This window comes from Protopterus annectens, chromosome 8.part0 (assembly GCF_019279795.1).
Source record: "Protopterus annectens isolate FY-2018-M chromosome 8.part0, PAN1.0, whole genome shotgun sequence".
NCBI lineage: Eukaryota > Metazoa > Chordata > Ceratodontiformes > Protopteridae > Protopterus > Protopterus annectens.
In genome coordinates, this window is record NC_056741.1 from 1,426,319,412 (window position 1) to 1,426,332,547 (window position 13,136).

The 13,136-nt window shown below is 36.8% G+C and overlaps 1 protein-coding gene across 1 annotated transcript in view; it reads left to right on the plus strand.

Annotated features, from left to right (window-relative positions):
- Positions 1-11,962, plus strand: part of POU2AF1 (POU class 2 homeobox associating factor 1) — a 191,083-nt gene extending 179,121 nt beyond the window's left edge. The window contains exons 4-5 of the mRNA XM_044079451.1: positions 58-332; positions 8,764-11,962. Coding sequence (XP_043935386.1) covers positions 58-332; positions 8,764-9,075 — 587 coding nt within the window. The 3' untranslated portion in view covers positions 9,076-11,962. The remainder of the gene's footprint in view (positions 1-57; positions 333-8,763) is intronic.
- The last annotated feature ends 1,174 nt before the right edge of the window (positions 11,963-13,136 follow it).

The window sequence follows — 13,136 nt, forward strand, 5'->3', positions numbered from 1 at the left end:
CCTTCTACAGCTGTCTTTTAAGTATAGTAACTGTGATTTTTGTTTTAAATTGTGTAGGCTATCCAGGTGTACTTGAGACAGATGGTATTATATCTTCTGTGCCAACCATGATTGATGAGTCCTTCTGTACAAGCTGGCTATCTCAGCCCTCCCCTGCTGCCCTGCAGCCATTATCTCAATGGACAACATGCTCTGATTATATACCACATGAGTCCCTCAATTCTCCGTATACAGCAGATATGTACGTCCAGCCTGTCTGCCCTAGTTACACAGTAGTCGGACCATCTTCAGTGTTGACATATACATCTCAGCCACTGTTTACAAACTTTGGGGTAAGTTTTTTTAATAAATGCATGCACGACAATTTGAGATTATGGACTTTAAAAACTTAAAGATTAATTTCTTAATCATCTAAATCAATACTGAAAAACAGAGTACATGTTTTTTTTTTCCAGAAATTCATTTTTTACCAGAATATCCTATTCTGTGCTCACTCTTCTGATTCGTTCTGGTCAAATGATTTATTCTGTTTTACTTTGTATATCATACTGTACATGAAAAGTTTACTAAGAAATGATCCTTATTTCTGAATAAGACTGAAGCTGGGGCAAACAAATTAGACATTAAATGTGCTTGCAAAGATAAGAACCACAACAATTATTTTGGTTCAGACTGGTCCTTTATTTAGACAAGTATCAATGCAGCATAAGGAATATTAAAAAGAGAAAGGAGTATTTCAGAAGAACAGCTCTATATTGTACACATGAATTCACAGCAGTTAGCACAGAAATGTATCATGAAGCACATAGATCTTGCAGGATTAGTATTCAAACATGAGATGAATGACAAGTAAAGATGTAGTTTCAGAATTAGAAGATGAGGCAGGAAAAGATTAACCAGTAATGTTTGCTGAGTGAATGGATAAAACATCTGCAGGGCTAGTCGCCCAGTGGTAAAAACCTTGGCTTGAGATGAATGTCACTGGTGAATTGGTACCCCAACCCCATGTGTAAAAATGGGGTAGATGAGCGATGAATGGATGGACGGATCTGGAGGAAAGACTGTAGCTGTCACACGTGTAAAAACATACATCTCTAATATCTGACTGAAATTTAACACTAACTTGGCAGTCAGTCATTTTATCAAAGCTTAAGAATCAATCAGAACAGTTAATGAATTTCAGTAAATGTATCTATTCGTGTATAGTTTTTGATGATTAACTTTTTTTATGGAATTTGTTGAAGGTAAGGAATTAGTCATTGATTGGTCTGAGAAAGTGGTGTAGGGAAGCAGAAATGGACTGTGGATTGACTTCATCACAAATAAATTGAAACAAGAAAAACACAATGCTAGGTACAAGTGAAGGAATGTAGGAGAGAGAAAACAAAAAGAAAGGGAGAGAAGCAGTATGTAAATTTTGTGTATATACCTTCTGTTACAGATTTTTTTTCAAAACTCAGAATAAAGTCCAAGTAATCCAGCCAGGTGCAGTAAAACTACATCAACAGCTTATCTCTTTGAAGATTTTTTTGGGGTTACAAAATATATGAACTATCCAATATAAAGTTAAAGAAGAAAAGAAATGACATTTCTGTGATGCTGCTACAGAGTTTTCATCTTATACTAATTTTATGAAAATACAGTACTTTGCCTGAGCTTTTGCAGTGTCTGCTCCCAGTAATCATGCCACAAGTCATGTTCAGGAGCTCTTTATGAATGCTGTATGATTCTTTTCCTGCTTTCACCTTGTAATTCCTCCAGTTCTTTTCTGACAAGGACAATGCACGTCAATGTACAAAACCACCCTTTGACTCTCCTTCCTTTCAGTTGCATTAATCCCATTTGAATCACTAAATATAGAAATTGCAAGAATCTGTTGGGGATTTTATAAATCTGTTTTGTTTTTTGTTTTTTTGTTTGTTTTTTGTACTTTTGCACCTCTTCTAGTTTTCCTCTTCTCTAGAGTCATGACAGGAACATGGTTGCCATTTCCTGTTCCAGGGTACAACATCTCCAGAAAATGGAATTTACTTTAGTAGCTTCTTTACACAATCATACTGACATGAGGAAACATTTCAGCAAGGTTTTTAAATACAGGCCTCATAGGTGGCTTCATCTTTTGAATTTCTCTGATGTCCAAACTTTTTGTTCATGGAATTTTTTCTCCATGTACTTTGTCCTGATTATCATTTTAATAAAACCTTAGCACCTCACCCATACGTTCAAACGGAGATGCCTAAATTACTTTCCTCATCTTTTATGTATATCCCAATTTTACCCCCATGGTGGTGCACACATTCCTTTCCTACTCTTAGAATTAGTCATGTTAGTTCTGTCCTTTGTGCTACAAAAATTACTACAACTCCTCCATTTATTTGAAGGAATCCCATTTTTAATGAACACTTTAAAAGAGTTTGCATCTGATCTTCCTGTTTGCCTTAATTATATTAGTTGCTTTTCTTATAGTTTACATTATGCTACCATTTTCACTAAGAAGGTTTCCCAATAATCTCTCTCCCTTTCTTGAGATGCATAATTCAGAGTGTAGCACTGTTTCCCTTCTCATATTACCACATCTATTGAGTTCTGATACATTGACCCCACTAAAACATGGCAAATATGGGAGTAACATCTCATACCTCTTTCACTGAAGGAATAGATGAACTAATCTAGTCATTCTCTATAGTTTTGTAACAGTCTTCTTTGTTAATAGTCTCCTTGATCATCTGCTTTATGTAAAACGTAATCACATATGTTGATCATGTGGAAGGCCTCACCAGTCCATCCTCTACTAGTTGTCAAACATTCTCTTGCCATTCTGTTCCCATTTTTCATCCCACATATTTTTCTACACTGTATTCTATGACATGAAGGACATTTCTGACCTGTCTGTAATACCACTTTGCACTTATAAACATACTTGCAGTGCTAAACCCTATACATTTTTGTGTTTACATATTCCACCAGTTTTGGGGGATTTTGTAATGATATTTATCAGTGTAGAAATTTTTTTATCTGTAATCACAAGAACATTGCTATTTAATGCTGGTTCCCTGTATCTCAGGATTGAAACATCTTATATATCTGCAAAGCCACCCTTACCACACCCTAGCCATCCTTAACAGCAACATTTATATGCCATGACACTCTTACTCCAGCGCAAGTCAAGACTTCAAAATTGCTTCCTCTCTATCTTCAAGGATACTTCTAAACTTTTAGCTAAGAGAATACAGTCATTGCCACACATCTTAAATGGTACTTTCCTGCCTTTGTCTACCATTTTTATCTTTATGATATTTCACCCATCTTGCTAATTCTTCTGTCACAAGAATGATGGGTGGGAGGTGCTGGGGTATGGTAAGGGTTGCCTTGTGCAAGCAAAAGGTGCAGGGTTTGAGTCTCACAAGGGATAAATGGCTAGGCTTAAAATGGCTCACAAGGGCAGTTAGCTTAGTACTAATCTATGAACCTATGAACCTAATACAGCCGGAAGCTTCTCTTTTACCTTTTCCACCTATGATGCATCATAGATTTTATTATTTACCATGACTTTATACTGTGTATTACTATACATAGCATGACTCATTCATCCCATGAGTCTATCCTCAAAGCTCCTTAGTGTTAATAAATCCTACAATAACTACCATCTCACCAAGCCAAACACACTTTTACATTAAACAATACTATACAATCAGAGTCCATGGACCAAAAGGTAGTGCTTTCACATCTGAAGCTCTGATGGTGGGTACCAACAACATAAATTAGAATTCATATTCCCATGTTGACACTATAGGAAATCTAATAAGGTCAGGTTATTGCACGTTTGACATGCTACCCTTTGGATCTAGCATTATACCAGTGTCCCTTCTGCTTGATGTGATAATAGTTTATCTGTGCATAAAACAAAATCCATAATACGTATCTAAAACAGAAAGGGTTCTAGATCAAACAACCTGAAATTAAAGAAAAAAAAGTATCACAAAAAATAATAAAGAAATGAACTAAATTCATCATTTTTGTCTCATTCCATAAGGCATTTTACAGAAACAAAATTGCTTCCAGATATGCATTAGATACAATATTTTTCTGTTAGAGGACATACTTCCTTCCCTAAACCTCTTCCTCAGAGTAGTCATAACTCTCAAAATTGTATTACTTTTATTAATTGTATTGTCAGCATTCAAAGTGAGCATTATTGCTTTCACTTCCTTTATATCTTTGGTTTACTTTTGAAAGGTTGAAAATCAACCTACCGAACGGCCCTTTGTGCGAACTGGAATGACAAAAATCGTCAGTCCGATCTGCACCGAAGTTTGAAAATCAGCAAATCAAAAACCAGAATTCAGCTAGGATGTCTTTCAGAAAGTTTTCAAAGGACTGGATGGAGGATATTGACCTGACAAGAAGTTCCAGGTCTTAGGAACATGGTATGAGTATAAACCATGTCCAGTATTTTTATCATAATGACTGAGTGGGATAGCCAATACAAAGCAATTAACAAGGAGGCACAAAGCAGAACAGTTTTTTTTCATTTACTGAATGCACAAATCAGGAAGCTAAGGAGACTAAATAACTGGCATATACAGTGTAATTTATTGATCAAGAAAAGGGACAGTCGCCAACTTGAGTACCAGGACTACTCCTTTGGGAGAAATATTACAGCCACTTTACAGCACAGCACAGACATGTATTTGACTAGTTAAAGTTAATACACAGCAAGGCTTTTTATGTTAAACTTTCTTACACTGCATAATGACAAACTTCTCAGTGAAAACTTTTTGGAGTTGGGCCTTATGGCAGAGCTTCTGCAATATTGGGGACAGAATTAGATGTAGTGACCACAGGCTCTGAAAGGAAAGAAAAGAGAAAAACTGTTCTAAACTGTAATATTATAGTGAGACAATAAAGTTAATACTTATTGCTAGAGACAGAGAAAAGTCCACAGTGATTCAAAGCAAAACCATATGGGGGAAGAGTAGAGTGATATTAAGAAATGTTAGGAATGTAAGGTCAAAATATCTTTAGCAGGAGGTATACTGATAGAGAAGTACAGTAATACAGTGTATAGAGTTGTATAGAGCAAATTATCATAACATAGCACTACACTGATAAGCGGACTATAAAATGATTACTTAATAAACATTAGTTGGATTGAGCAATACATCAAAAGAGTGTTATCTACACAAAAACAACAACTGACATTACATTTACACTTGTTAAAGGGCACAGGCTTAACATACATAAAGCTTATTTGACTTGAAGGAAATCAATACTTCAACACAACCTTCCTAAAAATCCTGGACCAATATGCACCCTCCCGAACCATTAGAATAAAAACTAATTATGCCCCATGGCTAACAAACCTCACTAAAACTATAATGAAAGAAAGGGACAACACCTGGTCTCAATATCAAAAAAACAAAACCACTACCTTAAGACAAAATTAGCTACAGCTCCGGAACAAAGCCAAAAAACATATCAAACTAGACAAATCTAACTACTATCAAAACCTACAAGAAAAATATGCTCATAACCCTCAAAAATTCTGGAACACAATAATTGTATACTGCACCCAGGAAAGTCCACTACACCAACCCCTGTGCTACCAAATAATCATGAAAACATACCCACACAATTTAATACATTCTTCACTGAAACAGTCCATACCCTTGCCAATGCCCAAAATAATAGTACTACCCACCCCACACCAATAACTACCACAACCCACCCAAATACACAAAACAATACCCCCAGTTTTTAACTTCACCCAGTGTCCACCAAGGCAATTTCTAAACTCCTTAAGAAACTTAAACCAACCACTCTAGCAGCTGATAAGCTACCAGCGGACTTCCTTCAAATATCAGCTGAAGCTATAGCCTATCCAGTCTCCATTCTCATTAATAGAGCTCTGTCAGAATGCAAAGTACCAGCCTCTTGGAAAACCTCCCATATCATCCCACTACACAAAGGAGGTAACTCCTTAGAACTTACCAACTATCGCCCTATAGCTATCTTACCTCCATTATCAAAATTATTAGAAAGAGCAGTTCATACTCAACTTATGCAATACCTCCAGAATAACAACCTACTCTCCATATCCCAGCATGGCTTTAGACCTTCCCACAGCACCACAACAGCATTATTATCATTTACCAACATAGTTAACCACCACAGAAACAAGGGTCTATTTACTTCTTCCATATTCTTAGACTTATCAAAAGCCTTTGACATGGTAAACCACAGCATGCTTCTTGCAACTCTTTCTGCCTTAAATATAAGTCCCCCCTCTGATGGTTTAACAGCTATTTGTCAAATCGACAGCAAGCTGTCCTATGGCAAGACCAATTGTCCCCCTTGCTGCTACCAGTAACTATGGGGGTCCCTCAAGGGTCTATCCTCAGCCCTCTGTTCTTTTCCCTAATTACTAACCAGACATCTTCATCCTTACCAACTGCCTCAGTAGTACAAAATGCTGACGTCACCAGCCTTATATGTGCCGCCCCCACACTAAGTGAACTACAAACCCTAACCCAAAACACCTTCACCCTAGCCGAAACCTGATTCACTAACATCAAACTTCTTCTTAACCCCAAAAAAAAACAAACTAATTCTCTTTGCCCCGGGTAGGTCTCCTCCCCTGAGCAACAACTTCATCATCAACTCCAAAGAAAACATTCAAATTTGTCAACCACACACACTAAACTGCTTGGCATAGAGATAGACAATAACCTGAAATTCGACATCCAAATATCACAAACCATTAAGAAAGTTAATAAAAAGCTAGGTCTCCTCTACAGGAATAAACAGTTTATGACTAAACATACCAAAGTCACCATTGCTAGGACTTATCTCCTATCCACCCTCCTCTATGCCTCTCCCATCTAGATTAATCTAGGCCAAACCGAACTAAATAAAATGGGATCTTGCTATAATAATATTGCCAAGTTTGCTTCTGATGCTTCTTACAGGTCCCACCACTGTCTATCCCTAAAACAGCTTAACTGGCTTGAGTTGCCTCATATAGTCATGCTCAATCAACTCTCTATAGCTCACAGGCTCTACTACCTCCCAGAGTTAACCCCAGCACTTCAGCATTTAATACAGCCCCACATTCCCACTAGAGCCCTACGATCTAACAGCCAGAACCTAATAACTGTCATCCAACATAAAAACAATGTTGGTAAATCACTCTTTGCCAGCACCATTGCCAAAACCTGGAACACACTACCAATCCATATAACTACTAGCACCTCCTTCAATCATTTCAAAAAAACCCTTGATACTCACTACTTAACTAACTGGCTATACTCATGTTATACTCCAGGTTAAATCTAATTTTGTCACATGTTCAGATAAGTATAAATGTATTTGTCCTAAAAAGCTTGTAAACTCAGATACTGGTAAAAAAAAAAAAACGTTATTTTTTTAAGTTTCTGGCTATGTACCTCAATGACTGTCGGGTCTATATCACTTCGACAAAACGGCAGAAGTTTGAACACCATATGTTTGAACTTCTAACCTTGAAGTGAAAAACTATCGAAGGCTTAGAACAGCGATTTTTTTTCCCAGGGAAAAAAAATCGCTGTTCCAAGAAACACACACACAACACAAGCACAGCAAAAAAACAGCAATCCATACACATACACTTAACTAACCCTATACTAAACTGCACATACACTACTATCTATCTACTTACCTTAACCCAAACCCTAGCCCTAAGGTCTGTCACTATTGCACACTCACCTGACCCGTGCCCTAACCCTAACTCACCTATCCCGCCCTAACCCTAAAGTCTGTCACTATCGCACAACCACCTCATCCGTGCCCTAACCCTAACTCACCTAACCCACGCCCTAACCCTAACATCCGCACAATTGCACACTTACCTGAACCCAACCCGTAACTTCCCACCACAGTGCTGAAAATAGTGATGCCACAGAAACAGCCCACTGAATTCTTTCCCTGGGAAAGAATTTGGTGTTCCGCAGCTTCGCAATAATCAGTTTTCGAACTTCACAGTTCGGACATATGGTGTTCAAACTGCTGATGTTTCGAAGAACTTATAGAAACCCTGACTGTCTGCTGTACTGTCTAACTAAAACTGTTAACTTCTAACCTATTATGTATTAAAATCAATTGTATGTTCTATATTTTGTTCTATCATGTACTGCATTCTATTGTACTGTGGAGCTTTTCTCCCTGGGCCTCTGCTGAAAATGGACCTGTGTCCAGTCGGACTTTCCCGGTAAACAAATGTAAATAAATAAATAAATAAAAATACAAGTACAACACATTCCTAAAGTCTTTTCCACATAGTCTTAGAGCAAATATATATGTAATATCACAACACACATACCTGCACTGTAAAGGAATATGGTAATTGAGTGGAAATGGAGACCAAAGTAAGGGGAGATTTGGCAATACATTCTACTACAGTGATCCTCCATCCCTCAAGTCAATTATTACAGGGAGCTATCAGTTTATCTCCAGTAGAAAGCCATTAATAAGGAGGCCTAAAGTAGAACAGGTTTTTATGAAAATTGTTTAGAAACCATGTAATGTTTTGCCTTAAATTACAGCAGATGCTTGAAATACAAATCTTTCAATTAGTGTATATAAAGTAGGCCACACATGACAAGGGAGATAGATGTCTGATGAGATGCAAAATTTGAGCAGGTAAATAAGAGATATTGCCTGTTTTGCTGATTTTTGATTTGTTTATTAGTTTCCAGTCACTGACATTTCTCTCCTCCTTTTCAACAGGCTAGAAGTCCTAACTCTGCTGTCATGCCCCAGATGGAAATCACAGAACAACAATGCCCAGTTTCTTACTTTCCATGGGCACAGCCTCTCTCTGCCATACCTGCATCATCCTTGCAGTATCAGTCTTCACCTACCTCATTACCAGGAACTCAGTTTGTTCCACTGCCCATTGCAATACCAGAACCAGCTCTGCAGGACGTAGAGGATGCCAGAAGATCTGTCGGAAGCATAGCCATTGAGAAACTACTAGAAGGAGATGAAGATCATGATACGTATGTTTTAAATCATACACTCTCTATTGATGGATTCTGAGATTATGCACACATGTACTTGGGACATTTCATTCTGATAAGCAGGAGCTTGTCAGGAGATAAAATGATTTTAGAGTCTGAAAACACAGTGCTGATTTCTGTAGGTGATGTAAATGGCTATGTAGCAATCCAACTGAGATAAATCGTTTATTTTATATAGAATCTGCATTTTATAATACTTCAGTGGCTCTTCTGATCTCACCACCTGATGCACATTTCATTGTACCACTGCTTTTGTCATTCAGATAACAGGGGTTCTATCCTAGAATACTGCAACAAAGCTGAAATAGCATTTTTTCTACTTTAAATCATCAAAATGGATCTCTGTGTAGGTTTGCTCTTGTCTTATTCCTCTGCAAAATGTTTAGATAATGGCAAAATAGAGCATCAAACAAATTTATCAAATTTCTTCATATTCAGATAGATTGAAACAGAACTCCAAAATATCAAATCTGTATAACTTTTCACAAAATAATGCAAAGTTATCATTACACGATCAGAAAAAGATATTTAAGTTTAGTATAGCACAGGCTGAAAGCTTCAAACATATTCAAAAGCAGAGTATTGTAAGGCCAGATTATTGCATAATATGACGTGTATTATACGTTTGTTTTCCTCCCTTCTTCTGAACTCAATTCTAGACTCTCCTCGTATTGCCTCATTATTTGTCTATTAATCCCCCATAAAAATTGTTCGATGGTGATACACAACTACTATACTGCATTTCACATTAGGAGGACTTTTCTAAGTGATTGTTAAGAAAGGGGCTACCATTTTCACTGCATGCAGGTGGTGGGCAGGGCTGCAGTGATTGACATTGGACCAGGTATGAAATGCAACAGATACATTCAATTAACCATACAGCTAGTGGCTTTCTGGCAAATCATTCAGGACTGCAGTCACAAAGAAACATTTCAGTTTTAGATTTCATATTCATAAGAAAACACATGCCAATGCAAAGTTTGTTATTATAGCAAATGTTCTTTTATTTTTGTCTTTGTCCCTGATTCTTGTGTTAAACAGTTAAGAGTAACTTAACTTATTTAAACTATTCATATGTTCTAATACCCTTGCTACCTGCTCTGTTACAGTGATGTAGTTCTTTGCAAGGCCCTTAAACAGTGCTAAAAATTATGCCAAATACTGATCCACAAACATATTTATTTCTTGTAAACTTAGAAAGTTGCTAGACCATTAAGTTAATGGATGATATTAGAGGGCTAGCTGCCCTCAACCCCCTGTTATTTACACTATATCAGTTATTTTTTTTTTTGTTTTTACTACAATCTTTAAAGGAACTATAATGCACACATTTTTTAAAAATTTTATTTATATTATATGCTCTGCTTTACTTTGTATGTTACAGATGGGATCAAGAATCTACGCCTTTATGTGGGGTGGTACACTTCTGTGGTATCAGTCACTGGGAATGGGTGGAGCTTACTACTGACCATCCTGGTTTGATAACAGTAGCCCCTTTGTCTACAGTCACCCCTTTCTCTAACGTCATAGAGAATACCATCTCCCCCCTCTTGTATAGATGTGTTATGAAGCAGTGTAGGTACACGTTACCGTGTTTACTATTCTGTTTTCCCAGTATTATGTGGGACTAAATGCACGTATTTGGGTATGACAGTGTGCTTCTCTGTGTGATTTTCCTAAATGTACTGAAAACAGTAGCACGTTCTTCCCTTACACAGTAAAAGGATAACAGGGTTTTACATGTTACCTTTCTTCACAGAGTGGCTGGACCAAAGGTATCTGTCTAATCACTTGTTTCTATATCAGTGGTAATGCACAGTGATACTGCACTTCTCTGCCAGAGGATTAGCCTGTCATAAATCCATTTTCTCTTTATCACTCCCTTTTTTATGCAGTCTCTTACCCAGTCCTTCATTCCACAGATCATCATTTATATAAATTCCTTTGTATAAGAAAGAATATGCTAGAAAGATCTGTTTAAGGAATTTACTTTCCAGAACAGTTTTATGATTCACATAGACATTAATTTAATTTAATTTTAGGAAAATATAACTACTGAAAAAAGCAGAAGAAATTAGAATGAAGGACATAAGTGATTTTTCTTTGTCCAAGCTGTTCATACTGATTACTGAAATCTGCCTTCCATGCTGCTCAATGGACTCATTAATTATCCTTGAGCAAGAGCCATAATGCCCATGCTCATTTGTTTCCAGGGATAAGAGTTCAGGTGGCTGGTAGTGGGAGTCCTCATTAATGTTCTGAGAGACTAAGGTGTTAGAGTTAAGCCCTCTTGCACATGCCCATCTATCAACAGTGTAGCAAGGGTAAAGCAAAGAGGGCAGCCACCCAAGGTTCAGTGTGTTAGGGGGCTCAATGGGAAAATGCAGTTCCTGTAATCCTTTTTCTGGATTGGCATTTCTGAATGCGGTACATAAATGCATTTCACTCTTCATGCATAATAAGCTGTACCACTATAACAGAAGTCCTTTTTTTTGCCCTTCAAATGAAGAGCTGTAGGTCAGTGTGCTAGATCACCAGACCAGCACCTTGGTTAGATGGACAGGCTATGCCTCTGCCAGTTACGCACCACTGGCAGGTAGATCTTTATAATGTATGTCCACATCTATGAATGAAATTTACCCCCCTTGAGTGAATACATTATCTTAACCAGGACTTAAGTGACAGACACATGATCTCTGCCCCCCCCCACCAAAATTTGTGCAGTTTCATTTCACCATTCCTCTTTCCACATTCCAGCTCCAAGTACTTTAGCCACCAGTCAGACTTATGTCACTTGTATTCTAGTCAGGGCCTTGTCTGTGTATGCCAAGAAAACTAGCCAAAGGAAGGGAAAAAAAGTAATATAAATGAAAAACATAATCTGCAGAGTTATGTACCTTTCAAAGCTGCTGACAGTAAGATCATTGTTTACTAGCCTGCTCTGTCAAAGGTTATTATGCATTATTATAAAATCCCCAATTCAGTCTTACTGGAATATTACATTTCAAAAGAGGGATGTTCCAGTAGTTAGAATGGCATTCAGAGTAATATATGACCTTTAACTTCACCACAGATATGTTGTGTTGTACTTCTAGCATTAGTGCAGGCAGAGCAAGTGGTTTTCTGGTATTGTCTGTGTCTCCCGCAGTGTTCTCAAGCCTCAGAAAATAGATGTTAAAGTCTTATAATTCAAACAATATTGTGTCACTTTTGTGCAAAAGGAAAATGTGAGAAAATAAGCCTTAGGCTTTGTATCTGGGATTGCTTGCTCATACTGTAACAAAATAATGTGTTATAATATTAATCATTATCATTCTATAAAAAAAAAACAAATTAACTGCAGACCAGTGTGGCAAAGTAAACACAGTCAAATTATATACTCAAGTCTTTCAATAAATGATAAAAGTTGGATCAGTTGAATTAAAAAAAAATCATCTACAAAGAATGCTGACTGAAATACATTTTATCATTTTACTTTTGGTTCCTAAAAAAGTATTAATATCTACTGAACTTAAAGAAAGGAATAATAAACCTCTTTCCACATCGTAAAGATAGTTATGTATCAACTAAGTCAAACAAGCATCTAATGCAGACTTGAGCAATATGTATTCATAGCTCAAGCTTTATGTTGCACAATTGTAAAACATACACGTTTTGAGACTGTATTTTAAGAAATGTTCAGGTTTGTTTTAGCTGTAACAAAAAAAAAAAAAAAAAGTAGTACATCGCTATTTTCCAGTCAATAGATAATAGATGTGCAATTTATTTTAATACAAGAACATTACAACTTAACAAAAAAGAAAGAAAAGCTTGTGGTTACTGATAAAAGAACTGGCTACTTGCTCAAATGATGATTACACCTCAGAAGTAGAATTTTACCTAGGTTTTTTTACACACGTTTTAACATTTTTCCTTTATATTTGTTTCTGCAAGATGTAACGCAGCAACGGCTGTTACCTGCCTCTGAAGAAGTGCATTATATACTGCATGAGGTCCCATAATTCTTACTGACCACTTACAATTATTTTCTATAGCTTATACTTCTACATATTTACAAATCTACTACTACTAATACAAATA